Source organism: Theobroma cacao, chromosome 3 (assembly GCF_053813885.1).
Source record: "Theobroma cacao isolate CCN51 chromosome 3, ASM5381388v1, whole genome shotgun sequence".
Lineage (NCBI taxonomy): Eukaryota > Viridiplantae > Streptophyta > Magnoliopsida > Malvales > Malvaceae > Theobroma > Theobroma cacao.
The window spans coordinates 35,771,328-35,791,257 of record NC_142641.1 but is presented as its reverse complement, the minus strand read 5'-3'; the positions used below and the strand labels follow the sequence as shown (position 1 = coordinate 35,791,257).

The following is a 19,930-nucleotide window of genomic DNA, read 5'->3' as shown; positions in this document are numbered from 1 at the left end:
TCTGTTGCGGCTTGGAGCTCGCTCTAAAATGGAATTCAAGGTATTTTACCACTCTGTAGGCCTGAAAGATTAACCGTGATCAACATTTGCGGTGGTGGATTTTGACGGGCTTTTCTTTTGCACCATATTTTTTATTGATGATGGTAATATGAATCAAAGCATGACACATTAAAATGGCACTTGCAGCCAGGGGCCAAGTCAATATGCATCCTTTAATAATTTACGTCAAAGGATAGCGATCCATGTCTATTTTTGGTAAAAATCTATGATTTTTAGTTACAACTTTAAGTCTATTAATTAGACATTTCCAAGGTTATCAGCTCCTCTATATAAGAGGGAAAGCTCACGCATTGGAACAAGCATTGGCATCTTTTTCTTATAAAACTTTTGTAATTGCTGATTAGTCATCTGTTAGAAGATAATGACGATGATCGATATCCAAATTGTCTCTAAAGAGACAATCAAGCCTGCAATTCCAACCCCGCATCACCTTAGAAACCTGAAGCTTTCTTTCTTGGACCAGCTTGCACCCCCGATCTACATTCCAATTGTTCTGTTCTATCCCGCTAAACAAAATGTTGATCTTTTGGAAAGATCCCTTTTGCTTAAGAAGTCCCTCTCAAAAACCCTGACTCAGTTCTATCCGTTGGCAGGAACTATGAGGGAAGATTTCACTTTTGAATGCAACGATGAGGGAGTCGAGTATTTTGAAACCAAAGTACCCTGTAAGCTGGTAGATGTCACAGAAAATCCTGACGTCAATGTCCTGAATCTATTCTTACCATTTGAGCCCCAACAAAACTGCATTGAGTCCAAAAAGCAAGTTCCTCTTGCTATCCAATACAATATCTTTAAATGCGGTGGAGTAGCCATTGGTATCCGTCTGTCACATTTGATTGCTGACGGAACATCAGTAATCACATTTGTCAATGCTTGGGCTGCTATGTCCCGAGAACCTGGTGAAGTTATAATTCCCATTTTCGAAGCAGCAACACATTTTCCACCAAGGGATATATCAATGTTCCGTCCGAGCATAGGGATAACAAAAGAGAAGATTGTGACCAAAAGGTTTGTCTTCGATAAACCGAGCATTACCGTTCCAAGAGAAAAAGCATCCTCGAGAGATGGTTCTCAAGTTAAAACTCCAACACGCGTTGAGGCAATTTCATCCTTTATATGGAGCCGCCAAATGGCGATAGCTAAGACCAAACCAGAACGAGCAAAGCTTTATGCAGCAGTTCACGCAGTGAACTTGAGAGAGAGGATGGTGCCATCGTTGCCAAAGCATTCCTTCGGGAATTTTTGGAGGATGGCTATTGCTACATTTCCTGCTGAGATGGAGCAAGATTATCATGTCCTAGTGAGTCACATGAGAAATGCAATTAGCAAAATTGATAATAATTACGTGAAGATGCTGCAAGATGGTGATAGATACTTAAAAACCATGAAAATGGTGAGTGAACAGTTCTCTAAGAGTGAAGTAGAGTTTTGTAACTTCACCAGCTGGTGCAGATTCCCCGTTTACGAAGTTGATTTTGGATGGGGGAAGCCTGCTTGGGCTTGCAGTCCTAGCAGGCCTTACAAGAATTTGGTTATTTTGATGAGTGACAAAGGAGGTGAGGGCGTTGAGGCGTGGGTGAACCTGTTGGAAGAAGACATGGCCATATTCGAACGTGACCCGGAGCTTCTCTCATTTGCTTCATCAAAAACTGGAAAATGATGGAATTTTCTTTTCTTTTTGAGATTTAAGTTAAGAATTATGAATTTTACATGAAATAAAAATGTGAGAGTGTCATTAAAAACATACTAATATAGGTTATATTGTTTTACTGTTGTTGCAACCAAAGCAGGATTCTGTTTTGCCCACAAATATACATGACAGATGTCATATGCACTTATTATTGAGATCATTTATCAAATTACATTAAAATTGTAAAGTATAACTATTGGTCCATATTTAGGCTAATATTCTTTTATATATAGTATGTTCATATATTTTTCTATGGCGTTTGGACATTATTGGGTCTTCAAGATTAAGAATGGTACAAATAATAAACTAGTCAAAATTCGGTTGAAGGCGTCATATTAGTGGCCGCAACCAAGCAACCTTACCTAAGGCCAGAGTTAGTTAATTTTTAATAAGAGGGTCAAAGACAAAAAGAAATAAAGATTTAAAATTTTTAAAACTAATATTTTGAATTTAACCAATAATCAAAAGATATATAATAGATAATAATTTTATATAACATATAAATGAAAAGGAATAGGAATAGAATTAATATAAAATTTAAAATATAATAGAATAAACCATTTCATATTTATTTTATATGACTTTATATTTTATTAATTTAATCCTTAAATTTTATATTCTATTTACGTAAACTAAGCAAGTCAATTTTCAAAAATTGATTAAAAATCTAATTATTAAATTGAATAAATAAATATGAAAGGGCACAGTATATCCCTCCTTATAAATGTACATGTATATATCAAAACCATGGACAAAATACCATGGTTTTAGGTATCTCTAGAAACTTGTTATACCATATACTATAATATTATTATCTATGCACTGGTATATAGAAATTAACCTAATTGAGTATGAGTTGCATAGTTGAGAATTTGAAATAAAGAATTTATATTTATTTCAAAGTTTATAAGTAGTATAAAATCATGCCAAGTAGGTAGGAAGCACATGATATTGTAGAATACATGGAGGCTCATATCCTATTTGGTTATGAGAATTCGGACGTAATTTTTCTGCAACATTCAAATGGACACATGAACCAGACAACTCTGCTATTATTCCAATGCTAATGATGTTTGTTGAATATGGTCGTACATGGATTATTTTATACTATAAAGTTCAATTAACAATGTGCTGAAACAGAGGGTCAAGATTATATTGCTATGTTTTATGGCGTTCAACAACTTGGTATTCTGTTGGTTTGCCAATAAAGAGAGATTTACTGTTGTTCGTAGTCAATATATGTGAAGATTTTCTTCTTACTCCAGGTCTTGTAGTAGGGATTACTCCATTGGAAATTCAAAAGGATTTCTATTCGAACGCTATCTCGTTCTTACACTTGTGATTTACACAGGCCTAACCAAAATTTATATAATAGCTATATAACTGTTCAAGTGCTCCAAAAGCAGGCCCTTGGGCCGTGAACAGTCGTAACCAAAATCAGGCCAGTGAAGTTTGCAGCAGTTCATAAGAATCCTACTTTTTATGTAGTTGGACTGGCCTACTGCCCAACTGCCCATCCCGACTTAATGTGTTTTCTTTTTTTCCTTTTTTTTGGTTGAGTAAAATCCCCATCCACGTTTCACGTCAGAGTCATTGAATTGATAATAATATTTTACAATTAAGTTTACACAAGTGTATAAAAAAGATGAGATTATTGTAATTCTACGTATCAGTTTAAAATTTTTACAAAAAGTTGATTGATATTGTTGGTAATATTAAGGCAATTTTTTCAAAAAGAAATTGATATTTTTAATGCGTACCATTATTTAATTTTAAATATAAATTTTAAATAGAAATATATTAAAAACATGAAACAACACATGAAAGTCTAAGCTTTTAACATAGATTTAAATGAAGGAATAAAGACAAACTAAGATAGATCAAACCAACTATAAGGCAGCCCAAATTTTCAATCGGAAAAATCCAATCTAAAAAGCTTACAATAAAAAAAAAATCCTCAAAATCCTTAGAAACAAAATTCCAAATCCAACCTGAAAAGGCTAAGTGCCACTCATACATGCTTTTGAACTTAGGAATCAATACATGTTAATTTGCGATAGAAACAATGAGCAAACACGATGGTTCTGTTATATATCAAGGACAAGTTCTTCGATAATACTAAGCATTGTTACTACATATCCATCAATATGTTGGTGATTTTTTCAAGATTACAGTCCCTGTTTCTTTTCCTTTTAAATTAAACTTTTATAAAAAAAATGTTACTGGGCACGGTTGAAGTGATATAATATTTATGTAATTGTTGCTAAGTCTCTAATCTGAAACAGCTGTTATAATAATGTGATAAGTTCTCTATTAACATAGTCCCAAATTTTGGAAAAATATGAGTATGCAAGATTAGAAAGTAGAAGGTTCATAGTTTCTATCTTGGTACTTCTACCCCATTTGATACCTCTATTGATGCTCGTTTCATATCATTACATCAATTGTCTAGCATCATTTATTTATTAATTTGAGTTTAAAATTTGTTGCCGTTAATTTTGCAACAGAAGATTTTTATTTTTATAAAAAGGGAAAATTTGGGATTCAAGAATACGGCTCTTGACAAAATATTAAGTTTATCTATCTGATATTTGAGTAACAGGAAAAAAGCATCATTTCTTTATTCTAGACTAAATTACTTGGAATTGTACCTAAAAGAATACACAAAGGCTAGATGACTTGCAATACATTTCTCTGACACTAACCAGCAAAATACCCTTCAACTCTAAGTTGCTAATCTCCAATCATCTTCCGTAGAGAGGGATTAGGGATGTTGAGAAAATAAGCAAGAGTAATTTACAAGAAATACGAAAGCACTTTTCGAGCCTCTTTCAAAGATTCAAGAAAGAGAACCTTGATGCAGTGATCTTAATTTTCCAAGTTTATATGAGTAGCTGAACCCTCATATGCTTGGATTGAAAGAAGCATAAGCAAGAATTCCAGGGTCTCGTTCAAGCTTTGTCATTTCTTCCTTTGTCAATCCTATCCATGCTTCAATGCCCTTACCATCTCTGGTGTCCAAGAAAATGGCAAGCTTGTTAAGCCTCAGGGCAGTTGCAAACCAAACAGGCTTTCCCCATCCAAAATCAGTTTCATAAAATGGAAATCTGCACCAACTACTGAAGTTAAACAACCGTGCTTTTGAACTCTTTCCAAGTTCTGCAGCCATGTTTTTCATGACATTCAAGTGTGCACCACTTCCAAAAAACTGCCTAACAAACTTATCGTCGATCTTCAATATTGATTCGTGGATTTTTTCCGCTAAGCTGTTGCGGCTCTTGGTCTTTGCCATGAATAAATTCGCCATTGTTACATGGGAGATGTTTCCCATACACAGTTGCGGCAATGGCGGATTCATTCTCTTTCGTAGATTCACAGCAGTTGTCGCCACATGCATGGGAACTATTTCGCCCTCTTCTGTGTCACCGGCTATTATAGCGTTCCAAATGAGCGAGGACAGAGCCTCAACACGTGTTGGACGATACAGACTCAGCCCATTGCCAATTTCATTTCTTAAAGCAGCTATCTTAGAGCCATAAAAAATGAACCTCTTCGTCACAACTTCCGCTAGCAGCGCATTCTGACTCTTTTCAATGGTCTTCCATAAGCCTGATAAATCTTGTGGAGGAAAGAGAGAGGTGCAGTCATAAATCACAGCATCGAGTACCATATCTACGCCACTAGCAACTGCAGCCCAGCTTTTAACAAAGCCGGCAGCGGCTGATGCATCAGAAACCACATGCCTAAGACAGACGCAGATTGCCATGCCACCACAAGCAAAGTAATTTACCTGAACAGCTAGGATAACCTGAGCACTTGGTTCAGGTAGCTTTTCAAGTGGTTCGCAAGGGAGTAGCTGTAGCAGCAGATCAATCCCGGTTCTTTAAGGACCAGGAACATGTCAGAGTCTACCTGAGCTTCAACATAGGCGGCACCATCATCATTACAGTCGATAGTGCAACCTTCCTTGACTCGTCCTGCAAATGGGTAGAAGTGAGTTAATATTTTGGAGAGGGAATCCTTTAGGAGATCAGACTTTTTGCTAGGATTGGTTTCACTAGTAGCTGAGTAGAAAAGAAGAATTGGGATGTAAAGAGGAGGCGCTAGCTGATCAAAAAGGGAAAGCTTATGTGTTCTTAGGTGGTGTGGAGTTGGAGAAGACGGCTTAATGGTTTCTCTAGAGATAATATGAACTTTCATCTCCATATTACAATTCGATGAACTGATAGATCTCTAGCTGCTCAATGGCTTATAGCGCGTCCGGTTATATTGATACGGCTTGGCTCAATTGAGGGGCGATTTATATAGAATCCAAAGTCTTAAAACATCAATGGGACCAACTCAAAGTATGGATTTAGTTAAATTCTGTAATTAGGTTTTATATTTTATAAAAAATATGAATTTAATGTCTATATAATAATTTGTGTAAATTAAATTTTTTTACTTTGTCAATTTGTTAATTTCAGTCTCTAACTCTAACATCTTTAAAATTAACCATTAAATATACCGATGCAATATTTTAATTAAGCTTACGTGTTAATTTTCAAAGTGTGTCTTATTCTTTAAACGTATTAATCTCCCTATTAAAGATAATTAATCATTTGAATCGAACCTATGCTGCTGTGAAATAGAAGACACGCGAATCCAGTTGGAAAACTTTGCTTCCAAACATTGTGGAGTTGAGGAAATTGATTGCATGCTGTTTTCTTGTCATAGATGTTCTCCGATCTTGACTTTTAGCATCAATTGTCTCTGGCACTCAATCACCTCAAAGAAAAGTGAATCCATATGTAATTATTTTGAGTTGATGAGATGTTCTACTCACTACATATTTCCTCACTCTTTCTTTCTCTCTTGTGAAATTTTTTGTTAGATTTTTTATGTGAACTTGTTTTTCTTCTTTGATTCTTTTAAAACAATTATTTCTTTATTCGAAATTATGGCATCCAACCACCCCTGATATTATTCTTCAAGGGAAATTGAAACATGCAATTCAAGAAAATTAAATCCCCTAAGCAGCTTGTCTTGAACAGATGCCTCCTTAGTCCTTAGCACCAAAACGAAACATAAAAGGAAATCAAGAACGCTGATTCAACGTAATGATGGCGCGTTATGGAAACCTGGAACTGAGAAGCCCCGCCTCCTCAACGACAACGGAGGCGGCGTACTTTTCTTGTCTTTTTCTTTCTCTTCCTCCTCTTTTGGGTATCTCTTTCTCCCCTTTTCTTTCAATTTTTATTCTTTCATTTTGCTTTTCTTGTCTTTACTTTTTCTCTAAAAATTTTTTTTGGCTAAATGCTCAAATTGAGATTAAATGTTTGGATAATTTTTCAATTAAAGGCCAAATGTTTCAATTGTAATAATTAAGGGTTAAACGTTTTTGATTTCTTACAACTAAAAGCGAAGTTGACAAGTGGATGGAGCGTGTATTATATGCATTAAAAAATCACGTCAGTTGATGACGTAGCAGCAAACTTGGCATGTTATCCAAACGGCGCTATTTTGATCTAACTCTTATGCCTAATTTTCTCCCAATTAATTTCACCTGTTCTGTTTCATCTCCTCCCTGATCCAACTCTCTTCTCTTCAAAGATAGGCACGTGCACGGACATTGGTAAGGCGATATCAACTCATAACATTAAACATTGCAAAATGTGTTAACTTGTGTTTGAAGTGTGCAAGACAAATGCTAATTATCGTTCTGATCAAGTTCATTAGAGACATGTTCCAACGTTGTTTTCATAAGTGACACAAGCAGTGCATCAAAGTTTCCACGCCCCCAAGCTTTGGGCTACTTCTCGGTTGAGCTAAAAATTCAATGAAGCATATCACTTTACAGTTAAATCTATCGATCGAGTGGCTGATTTGTATATGAAGTGTTAGCCATTTCCATTAGATGTTAACTAATTAATAACTTGTATGAAGTGTTGCTAATGATTTGCACAAAATGTTGATATATCAAGATTTGTATAATTTTTGGGTGTCTGTGAACTTCTTCTCAGAATATGCAAATATGTGAGAGGCCAAGCTTGTATAATGTGTTGTTAAATGCCATGGTTGAAAAAGTTGTTCCACGGCATGTAGAAAAATAATGTTGTTATATGCCATTTTCTAAATATTGGTTATACGGTATGTTGGGAAATATTATTGTTACATGTCATGTTGGTGGAATTTTGGTTTAGGGTTTTTGCGGAAAAAATATTATTAACGCCATATTGAAAAATGTAGTGCTACACACCATGTTTTAGAGTTTAGTTGTTACACACCATGTTGTAAATAATTAAGACATGCCATGTTAAAAATATAATTGTTATAAGCCATATTAAAATTTAGTTGTTACACACCATATTTAAAAATATAGTTGTTATATATTATATTGAGAATTTAGTTATTACATGCCATGTTAAAAAATATAATTCTTACACGCCATGTTGAAAATTTAGTTATTATATACCATGTTGAAAATTTATGTAATTGTTACACGTTATGCTAAAAATTTAGTTGTTACATACCATGTCGAATAATGTAATTGTACACCCCACACCATAATTTGAACCATTTTGACTTGATAGAAAAGACTTTCTTACAAAACTACTATTCTATAACTTGCATGACAAGATGTGAAGTCCTCCACTAAACTATTGTTATACTTGAGGTTCTTTCCTCCCCCAACTAAAGTACTACCGTAATAAAATCTTATGATATGTAATTGATCCGCCATTCTATTCAAAATATAGAAAATATCACGATTAGACAATTTTTTTGAACATGACGTCTAATAACATTGTTTTTTCAACATGGCGTGTAACAACAACTTGCTACACGCCATTACTAGTTATCACAAAGAAGCTACACGCTATTTACAAAATTTATTATACGCCATGTAGAAAAATTGTTCAATGGTAACCTTACTAGTGGCAACTATTAAAGATAAAAAATGAAAATGAAAATGTAGGGTATACCTAACTATTTTTGGTTTAGCAAACGGTGACAAGATGACAGTGACAGGAACCTACACATTACAGGCAACGCTTGATAAGCTGATGGTGACATATGTCCAGCTAGACGGTGAGACAATGGAGAGGGAAAATGACAAGAGAGGAGGCAAAGTGTGGATAATTTGGATTGATGGTGGGAAATTTTAATTGATGGGAGTTATCAAATAGGGGAAAATTAAGTCATATTTACTTGGACAAAACGGCGTTGTTAGTCAAAAATCCAATTCACCAGTCATGTTAGAGGCAAAAATCCAACTCAGCGTGTACACACGCCAGATACCTCTCACCTTAACTCTTAATTATAAGAAATCGAAAACGTTTGACTTTTAATTGTTACAATTGAAATGTTTGACCCTAAATTGACAAAAACTCAAAAATTTTGATCCCAAATTGAGCATTTAATCAAACTTTTTTTTTCTTTTTTCACATATATGAGCATGTAAGCATTGAGAAGCAAAGATAGAGACTTCTAGTTTACAAGTATAGAACTTCTATTCTTTATTTGGTGAAGTCTCACTCTACTACCATCGTTGTTGCAAAACTGTTCAAATCGTGCAAGTTTTCTTTCTCTTTATTTATATTTTCTTGTTACCAGTCTAGTCAATGCCATGTTAGTATGACTATGTTACATCAACACGTAATCAATACCCCATCAATAAGAAGTGCTATGTCAACTTAATTAAAATGTCACATCAATATATTTAATTGTAAAATTTTACAATGTAAACATTATGAACTAAAATTAATAAATTCACAAAGTATAAAGACCTAATTTATACAAATTATTGTATAAGAACTAAATCCATACCTTTTGTAAAATACAAGTGCTAATTACAAAATTTAACCTAGAAATTTATTTTAAATTTTTTATATTTACATTGTAATGGTAATGAATAAGAAAAAGCTAGCAATGTTGGGCCAACAAAATGAAGAAATAAACTAAGCTAGCCTATTGACCAACACTTTCACATCGACATCGCTAAAGCTTTGCTCAATGCAGGAAGGAATTATACTTTGATGCACAATGCATTGTTTCCTATGCGAATCTTCGATCTTCTTCCCTTGTGTACAAGTTCAAGTCAAACTATGCCCACATTGATCTTTTCACACTCATTTTTTGTTTTCGAAACAAGAAAATTGACTGACTACGGTTTAGGTAGAGAAATTTTAATACGATTAATTCTACCTTCTTGCTTGGAGGATTAGAGAGAATTTATTGATTGTGTAACAATGAGGGGTCAATTTTTTATTGCCTTTTAAAAATTCTTAGCCAACCTGTATCAGAAATTATAATATAGTATTTTAGTCAGGAAAGTTCAAATGGGAATTCAAGCCCGTGTCTCCAGCTAAGGATATGTTAAGAAATGGGTATGTGTGTCCTGTCCCAGTGAAACAAACCGTGAGTTTAGGTATGGCGAGGATAAATTCACCCTTGCTTGCAAAAGAATGCACAGCTGGAGACCTTCTTTGGCTGGAAATTTAACGGCTATACTAATCCTGAGATAGAGCTGAATGACCTAGTGAGTCAGATCAGGCATGCAATAAAAAATTTGGCACTGACCGTGAAGAATGCAAGGTGAAAACGGGGTTTTGTTCTTGTGACCAGATTTTGGCTGGAGAAAGCCTATCTGGGTAAGAAGCGCCAGATTACTGTTGAACAATGTCAATGTTCTGATTGAACAAGGGTTGGTGAATGGTGATCGGATGGAATTCAAGCTATGCTGACATTAGAACAAGACACATATAAAGAGTTTCTTTCACATTTTTCCTCCAGTCAACCTGCTTTTATTTTTTACCCCTTCTAAATTCTCAACTTTTTTGTTGAAGTGAAAGCTTATAAAACTAGATGGAGCCAATGAGTTAGCCTGCATTGATGCAAGGATATGTTTAGTCGAATAAATAACCGAGCACTATTATCACTTTTATGACACAATCTCCATATAATGGTTCATAGAAAGGTGTCAAGGAATAAAGTAAAATTTTATTTAATTAGAAAGCTACAACTTTGAAAATATTTATTTTCCCTCAAGATGGTAGTTGTCTCAAAAACAAGTGAAATCCAAAAGGTGCAGAGCTATGAAAGGAAAGGAAGGATTATCAAATTGAGAGTTTTAATAGTTAGAAACAAGATTGAGGCTGCCTAAATCATTCAAATAAAATATTCGACATCAAGGTTAGAATATTCTTAATTGTTCAACAATATCTAATGAAATTAATTGATGTTCACAAATCAAACACACCCAACAGATCAAAAAACAAAATATTTTACAAGTAACAATGAAACTTTGAGAGCTTTCTGAACACCATGTGACTGAGTGGACTGCTCACAATTTGTTAAGTTTCAATGCAGCTTTAAGAGAGAGGAATATGTTGAAGTAATCCAGCTGAAACGATGAGTGAAGGATTCTCATCTTATGTGCTTGGTTTAAAAGTAGCATAATCAAGGATGCCAGTGTCTTGTTCAAGTTTGACCATTTCTTCTTGGGTCAATGTGATCCATGCTTCTATGCCCCCACCATCATTAGTATCCAGGAAAAAGGCAACCCTGTTAAGCCTTAGAGTAGTTCCAAACCAGATGGGCTTTCCCCATCCGAAATCAGTTTCATAGAATGGGAACCGACACCAACTGCTAAAACTAAAAATCCAATTCTTTCCGAATCCTTTGATTGCACCTTTCATGATGTTAAGGTAAGCACCGCCTGCATGAAGCTTTCTCACGTATTCATCATCTACCTTCGTTATGGAATCATGTAAGTTTCCAGCTAGATTGCTAAGGTTCTTCGTCTTCTCGATCGGTAATTCCGTCATTATGAATTGGGAGACATTTGCAACACATTTTTGTGGGAATGGAAAATTCATTCTCTTTCGTAGATTCACAGAAGTTGCCACATAAATGGGAATAGTTTTATCATATTCTGCAATGGAGGCTACCATGGCATTCCAAATGAGCGCTGACACTGCCTCCACACGTGTTGGACGATATAAAGATGATCCGTTGCCAATTTCATCTCTCAAAACATCTATCTTAGACCTATCAAACAAGAACCTCGTTGTAACAACGTCTTCGCGGATTATCAGATCTTTGTTTTCTTCAAGGACCTCCCAAAAGCCTGATAAATCTTGCCGGGGGAAGAGAGAAGTGCAATCGAAAGTCTCGGTGTCAGTAAGATTGGCGCCACAAGCAACCGCTGCCCAGCTTTGAAGAAAGGTTGCTACTGCTGAGGCATCAGCTACCGCATGATGAACACAAACGCAGATTGCCATGCCACCACAAGCAAAGTAGTTCACCTGAATAGATAGCACAACCTGAGCACTTGGTTCAGCTAAATTCTCATGTGGATCACACGGTAGTAACTGTAGCAGAAGATCGATTTCTGGTTCTTTAAGGACAACGGACATGTCAATGGCTACCTGGGCTTCAATATAGGTGGCACCGTTGTCATTACAGTCAATAGAAAAGCTTTCACTAAGTCGTCCCGCAAATGTATAGACGTGGACCAATGTTTTCGAGAGAGACTCTTTGAGTTGAAGGGATCTTTTTCTTGGGTTCTCAGCGGTAGCCGAGTAAAAAAGAAGAACAGGAATGTTAACAGGAGGGACTAACTGATCGAGTAGAGAAAGCTTATGGGTTCTTAGGTGGTGTGGCGTTGGAGAAGAAGGTTTGATGGTTTCTCTGGAGATGATTTGAATTTCCATCTCCAATTTGCTAAGATGAAACCAATCTATAGCTTCTGCAATTGATTACCAATTTTTGGGAATTTATAGACTCCAAGTGGTTAGCAAACGTTTCTCAGGCTGAGATATTTTACCAGGTGGGCATTGCATCCGTTGACAGCAACTTAAATTGACTGGACTTTGATTCCCAAGCAATATAATGAAAAAATATTAGAACTTCTTTTAAGATTGCCCATGACCATTCAAGTTGGCGGAGGATATATAAAATTTTAGGCAGACCAAAAATGTTAGTTTACCAAGTCAACATCATAGTATATATTAAGAATGAGGCGAGCAATGGGTGGAAGACTTAAACGGCTGCCTTTCATGTCTTCCCTTATAGGATGAATAAACGGACAAGATCATTATTCGGTAATAGAAAAAACAATGGGATGCAGAGACCACCTTTGGCCCCCGAATATATGCTCGAACGTGATAATAATTAAGTTTGCTGGAAGTTGATCTGATGAAGGATTGAGGCAAGATGATGAAGAGTACAAAATTATTCGATTCTGCCATACCAAAAGTTATAAAGTGAGTGGTTGCTAACTAAGGAACTTTGCTCGAGCAAAAGTTTCCAAGCTCATTTGATGTGTGAAATGTGCAGTATAAAAGAAGAAAGCATCCTTCACTATTTTATGAATATGAATTACATTTTTTTTTAGCAAATTAATAGATAAATAGGAGTTAGTTGAAAACAGTGACCCACCATAGAAGAACATATGAACTGTTCATCCACCCTATAACCCTGTTACAAAATCCACCATCCATATTAAATCTCCAATCCATCCAGGGCCGGAGGGTCATGTGTGAAACGGCCCTCTAAAATTTTTGAAAATTTTAATTATTATAAAAAATAGTATCTTTATGAAGGTGTGACCCCTCGAAAATTTTTGAAAATTTTTATTTATTTTATATTTTTTATGCCTCTCAAAATAATTTTTGTGTTTAATAATTTATATAAATAAAAATAACAATAAAATAACTTCACAAATTCTACTCAATTTTACCCTAATTCTTAATTAAGTTTCTATCCACTTCTTTCTCTCATTTTTCTCTTTTGTCCTTTTATTTTAACTTTTACTCTCTTTTTTTAAACTCACCATTGAAACATATTTCATTTTTTAAAAGAGATTTATGAACTTGGATAATGACTACTCACCACTATTGTATAAACTAAGACGAGGTAACGTTTTCTTTTATCTTTTTCTTTTTATTTATATTATTTAACTATTTATATATTTAACCATTGTATAAAATCCTATATATCGTATATATATTTATATATTATAGTTTTATATTTAGTATTTTAAATATAAATATAAATAAAATAAAAATATTAGCTATTGACTGCATTAATTTTTTAAAAGTTTGATTAAAGTATGAGTAAGTTGAAAACAATTGACAAATTCTTTAAAAAAAATATGCAAGTTGTTCAAATGATTCTTTTACACTTAAACCACCAAGCCTAACGAAAATTGTGAAAAGAAGATTTTGGAACTAAATGGATGATGAGTTTATCATAAATAATTTAGTTGTTTATATTGAAAAAAACATTACTAGCTTTTTCAGCACAAAGTCAATAATGGATAAATTTGAATATTTGAAATATCGTCAAACATAATTTTCCTAAAAACCTATTATAATTTTTTTTATTTCTTTTGATTTACATGTTATATAAAATTATCTATTATAAATTCTCTAATTATTGATTAAATTCAACATATTAATTTTAAAAATTTTTAGTCTTTATTCCTCTTCGTCTTTGACCTTCCAATAAAAATTGACTAGCTCCACCCCTGAAACCATCCTTGCCCTTTCCCTATAATCCCACCTCTAGGTGCAATATTAAAAGAAAAAAAAACTTATATAATAAGATTTTTTAGGGTTTTTTCTTTACCTTCCTCAATTAGATAATTATGTCAATCTTTTTAAAAGTTATTGTTGATTTTGAATGGACTAGAGGTGTCCAAGAACCGACTACCTGTCTCGATTAGATTATAAATATTAACAAATTATACACTTTTATTGAATTTTAATTTTTAAAAATATTTTATTATTTTAATATTAAATTAATAACTAGATGGAGAATAGGGTTCAAGTTTGACTTTTAAAAGAAAAACCCAATAGGCCAAGCCCATGGACATTTCTAAAATAAAATGGACACATATAAACTTAGTTTTATCACAAATAACAAGGCTTGTCTTATTTTTTAATTGAGAAACTTGAGAAAAATTAATCTAAACTTTTACTGTAAGTTGTTGAAAATTGATGTAAATAAACTAAGTGAAACTTTATATGTTGGATCCTGGGTTGAAAGAAATGATGTTAAACATAGGTAACTAGGAATCTACCCTCAACAAATTATATGACGCATTAAAAAATTGTTTATACAACTTCACAAAAGGGACTTAATGAAAAAATCACAATGAAGAGGTGATTTAGAAATTTTGAAATTGTAGAATATTCACTTTCCAAATCAGTAGTCAATATCGCTCCAAATATATAATTAGATGGTCCAAGCAATGCTTCGATGAAATCAAGTTGAATGTTAATGGGAGCTCCAAGAATCAATTCAACATACCGCAGCTGGAGCAGTTATGCAAGATCACACAGGTAAGCTCATTTTTTATTTTTCAGAGAACTTTGGTCTTAATAACTCTTTGAAAGCCAAGCTTCTTGCTCTTCAACGAAGATTATCTTTATGTCAAGAGTACGATTTCTCCAAAATTTGGATTGATTTATGTCAAGAGTACAATTTCTCCAAAATTTGGATTGAAATGGATGTCATGGTGGTAGTGAATATGATACAGGAAAGCAATTCTAGTTCTTATGATACTATATATGTTTTAGCTTCTATCTAGAATTGTTTGAAAAATTTTTCCTATAGAATTTCTCACATTCATCATGAAGGGAACCAAGCTGTAAATTTCCTTTCCAACCGAGGATATTCACATGAAGGACTCAAAGTATTTCAGAAAGTTGATGGTGAATTAATAGATATTAGAAAGCTAGATAGGATTAATCTACCTTGTGTTAGATTTCAATAAAAGTAAAGAAGTAGAACTCCTTATTTATTTTTTACCTTTAGCTTTTTGTAATAGAGTAGTATTACTTATCCCACATACACTCATAAAGTATATGCAAGGAAAGTATAGTAAAACCTTTATAAATTAATACCCTTGGGACCATGAAAATTTATTAATTAATCGAGATATTATTTAATTGATAAATTAATAATTTATTAAATTATCTATTAATTAATAAAAAGTTAATTTATCAAGGTATTTTTTATTTTGTTTTCAAAATATTGAACTTAATACATATATTATGTATTGTGATTATACGAATATTGCCTAATTACTGAATTACGATATATCATTATTCTATGTATTTGTTTAATCAAAACAAGTTCATAAATGTAATTAGTCTTATTAAATAGAAGTCATAAATCTATCCATTTTTGCGAACAAACTAAAATTATATTTGATGTATACTTAATCAATATACTTCATGAACATTAAGTCAAACAAAAACATCTATAAAAGAATATACAGTATTACAAAAGATAAAACTAAATACAGTGGCTTCTTATCTCAAAGATGTAAAGAAATCAACAATGATAGATGTAATGAGTAAAGCATTGTGAGAGTACAACATAGAAAATCCAAATTACACCCAAAAGCAAGTGTCAAAAAAGTTTAACTTACAAGTGAGCCAAGCAACAATATCAAATACGATCAAGAGGTTATCAGAGTACTTATCAACAAACATTGAAAAAAGTGATGCCAAATGATACAAAACTGCAAAATTCCTAGAGCTAGAAAAGGTTCTCTATGAATGGTTTGTTCAATACCAAGAAAAGTTAGAAATGAGGTCAAAAGAGACATCAATTTCAAGAAAAATAAGTAACATTGGAGTCATATTTTACAAAAACCTTCTAATTGAGTCATATGTGTATATAATTTTGATGTATAAAGACATTATTAATTTATATATCAAATGGGACCTATATGTTTTTTAAAATGTATTATCTTATAAATTTAGCGAATTATTAATTTACCACGTTGGTTCCAAGTCTGGACGGATCAAAAATATTATTTAATCAAAGTTATTAATTTATAGAGATTTTACTTAGTAACTTCATTAGGACTTCTTTTTTTATCTCTCACATGTAATTATGGAGATAAAGTTCATATCCCCTTCTCATCTTTAATAAAACTTTTTATTGAGTAGATGGTCTTGAGAGATTTTTCCAGCTTTATAAAAAAAAAAAAAACCAAGTGAAATGAACTTTGGACCCCACTTATTGCTATGTATGAATCACTTTATCAAAAGAAAATAAATTTGAACGATCAATCACCATCTGAATTAGATGTTTATGCAATTTTTGTTCAACTTTTTTAGGATTTCCTTAGCTACTTTGTTTTGCAATAATTTTATTATAGCCACCACATGACCCATTCAAACACTATCTTTTGCTACTTAATTTGATTCGACAAAACAATTGAATTTGATTACTTATTACATATTTTAATAGATTTATACTCGACGTATTGATAATGTATACAAGTGTGCATTGTTAGTTCACTAAATGCTGCCACTTTATTAATGAGATAAAACTAAAAATTTTAAAATACAAACTTAAATATTAAAAAGTTATTAATAATTAATTAATTAAAAACCAAAAAAAATCTCTTTTTTTTCTCTCCAACTCCCTCACAACATTTTTTATTGTTTTTCTTTTTTTTTATCTCTCTCTAACTCCCTTTTTTCCCTTCTTCTTCTTCCATCAAAATTAAAAATTAAAATATTTCACTTTTTTTTACTTGTTCGTAAAATCTTATTGAATTCTTAAGAGAGAGTGATGTTGAAACCTTAAGAGAGAGAAAAGTGAAGAATTTGGTATGGAGATTGCTTTTTGTTGAGAGAAAGAGAAAGAAAAAGGATTGCTGGATCAAAATGCCTTGTAACTCAATAAGGAAGTAATTCTTTTGTTAGTTAGCATTGTAATAAGATGGGTGGGTTGTTGGCCAATTTGACCGCCAATTGTGATAAAGTATCTTTCCTTAAGTTGTTACCGTGGGTATTATCAGTGTTGGAAAAATTTTGTAACAACTTCTATTAGAATTTTAATTTGATATTAAGTTGATGTTACCAGTTTTATCATTTACCTTTAATGGTTATCACATTATAACCTTAAATCAAACTAAAAGTAAAATCCTAATTTATTTATTTGAAACGAAACAATTGATTATCACATTATAACTCTAAATCAATTGTAAGAATAACTTTAAAAAAATCTCTAAAGTCAATAAGTAAAAATTATCTTGAAATCTCTTGAAGTTAAATAATTTTGTCAAACTTAGTTTTAATAGAAGAAGAAGAAGAATAAAGGAGGGGAGAAGAAAATAATTAAGTTAGAGAGAGAAAAAAAAATTTTTTTTTTTATCTAATTGATTATTAAAAGATTTTTAATATTTAATTTTAAGTCTCTAAAATTTTTAGTTCTACCTCATTAATGTTGTGACAGCATTGAGTGAACTGACAGTGTACAGAAATTATGCATTGTTTATGCATCAAATATTAATCCTATTTTAATTTATGAACAGTCAATTAATCATATATATATATATATATATATTGTTATTAGAACGAAATGAAAAGGAAAAATGTATGTATTTTTAAGGATTAAAGAGTTTGATTCAAATTATCTGTGATTCTCTCAAAATGATACAAATTACTAGTAAGATGCATATCGATGCACCAGTTCTATAAGATTAGTCTACTAAATGATTCAACATGAATGATTGGATAATAATCTCTATTCAATGGGATAAATTCAAAATACTTGAATACATTGAATGAGATAAACATATTTTGTGGAAATCATAAGGTTAGTGGGAGTAAGATAAGTTACTCATTAAAAGTGTACAAGATACATTTGCCAGTTTAAGAAAAATAAAATAAGACAAAAGAGTTAGAACCTAAAAAGGGACTTAACAAAAGAATTTAGAATAACATGTTAAAAGAGTTTAACATAGAGAGAATCCTAAATGCTAAATTGACAAAAGTCATGATTGGGCAGTTGTATTAGAATGGTTCAAAAAAAAAAAGCTAACTGCACGATTATATTTATAATCAGATACAAACTTTTTGTTTAGGCTACATAAGAAGAGAAATTGGGATCATTGGTTTACTAAACCAATAACTGATTCCGAGTTGTTAAAGTAACAACAAGAGTCATAATAAAGGAATCAAGGTCTGGTTGTGATCTAAATTAGTATTTCGATTATGACAATGGATAGGGGTGGAACTAAAGCATTTTTAAAGAGGGTCAAATAGAATAAGACATTAAACAGTCTAAGAGAACTTTATATATAATTCAATTCTCACTCATCTAAAACATTAAATAAACTTCACAAGACATTGGACATACAAAAAAAATGCACATTAACAGTAATGATGGTGTTATGTGTGTGTGTGTGTGTGTGTGATTGAATGAAACTATGAAAGGAGTTTCTCTCACTCTTTGTGTGCAAGAGTGGAAGAGAAAATAGTTTTTCAAACTCAAATAAATTGTCTCCTTACTTTGTGTATTTTACACAGAATAGGTAGCTTTTTGAGGAAGCTCTCCTCTTATTTTCTATTTGCCTCTTAAATTACTAATTAACATATTTGGTTATTGGGTTGAACTATTGAGATAAAATATGTTATGATAGGTTATTGTGTTAGACTGTTAAGATATAATATGTTATTATGGGCTTAGATTTATTAGTGGGATTGAGTTAGCAGACTCGCTTTTATTTTTTTTTCAATTTCATAGGCTTAACATATTAAGATAGAATTTATTTGCTGGGCTTAACTAACAATATGCTGACAATAATGACTTTAATTTTATTAAACGGTTTGAGGAATAAAAATAATTAATAAATAAAAAATTATTTTAAGGGTCATTAAAAATATATATAATAAATAAAATTATATTGAAAGAAATACAATCATTTCATTCTGTCAATTTGTATGTATATCCTTATTTATTGAAGTTTGCAACATACATGTCAGAATGCATTGGTTATTTTGAATAAAAAATGATACATTAATGAAATTCTAAGCAATAGTGCAATACTACAACTTATATTTGAGAATTATATAATAATTTAATAATTTTAAATATTAAAATCATAGAAAATAAAATCACATAAAAGAAAAAAGAAAAACACGACAAGTAGAAGATAGAACCCACATATAACATAATAAAAAAAAGAATATGGTTGATGGTTCTTAGAAATTTGTAGAAGAAAATATGTAAAAATTTAAAACATATAAGTAAGTAGAATAAAAATGAAAAACTAAATAAATATAAATATAAATATAAATTGAAAGAAAAAATTTTAAAAAACTTTAAAATTGAGTCAAGCATATGGAATCATTTTGTTATTTTTATTTGTATTAATTATTAAATAAA

General features: G+C 32.1%; 1 protein-coding gene and 2 pseudogenes across 1 annotated transcript; 1 reads left to right on the top strand and 2 right to left on the bottom strand.

Moving 5' to 3' along the window:
• The first annotated feature begins 373 nt into the window (after positions 1-373).
• Positions 374-1,804, top strand: LOC18605054 (stemmadenine O-acetyltransferase pseudogene; annotated as a pseudogene).
• A 2,848-nt stretch (positions 1,805-4,652) lies between these two features.
• On the bottom strand, positions 4,653-5,956 carry LOC18605053 (epi-neemfruitin B synthase L1AT-like). Its single transcript, XM_018117090.2, is given in 2 exon segments — positions 4,653-5,623; positions 5,626-5,956. Coding segments are annotated over 2 exon segments (1,302 nt in total).
• A 4,953-nt stretch (positions 5,957-10,909) lies between these two features.
• LOC18605052 (epi-neemfruitin B synthase L1AT pseudogene) lies at positions 10,910-12,467 on the bottom strand (annotated as a pseudogene).
• Positions 12,468-19,930: the final 7,463 nt, after the last annotated feature.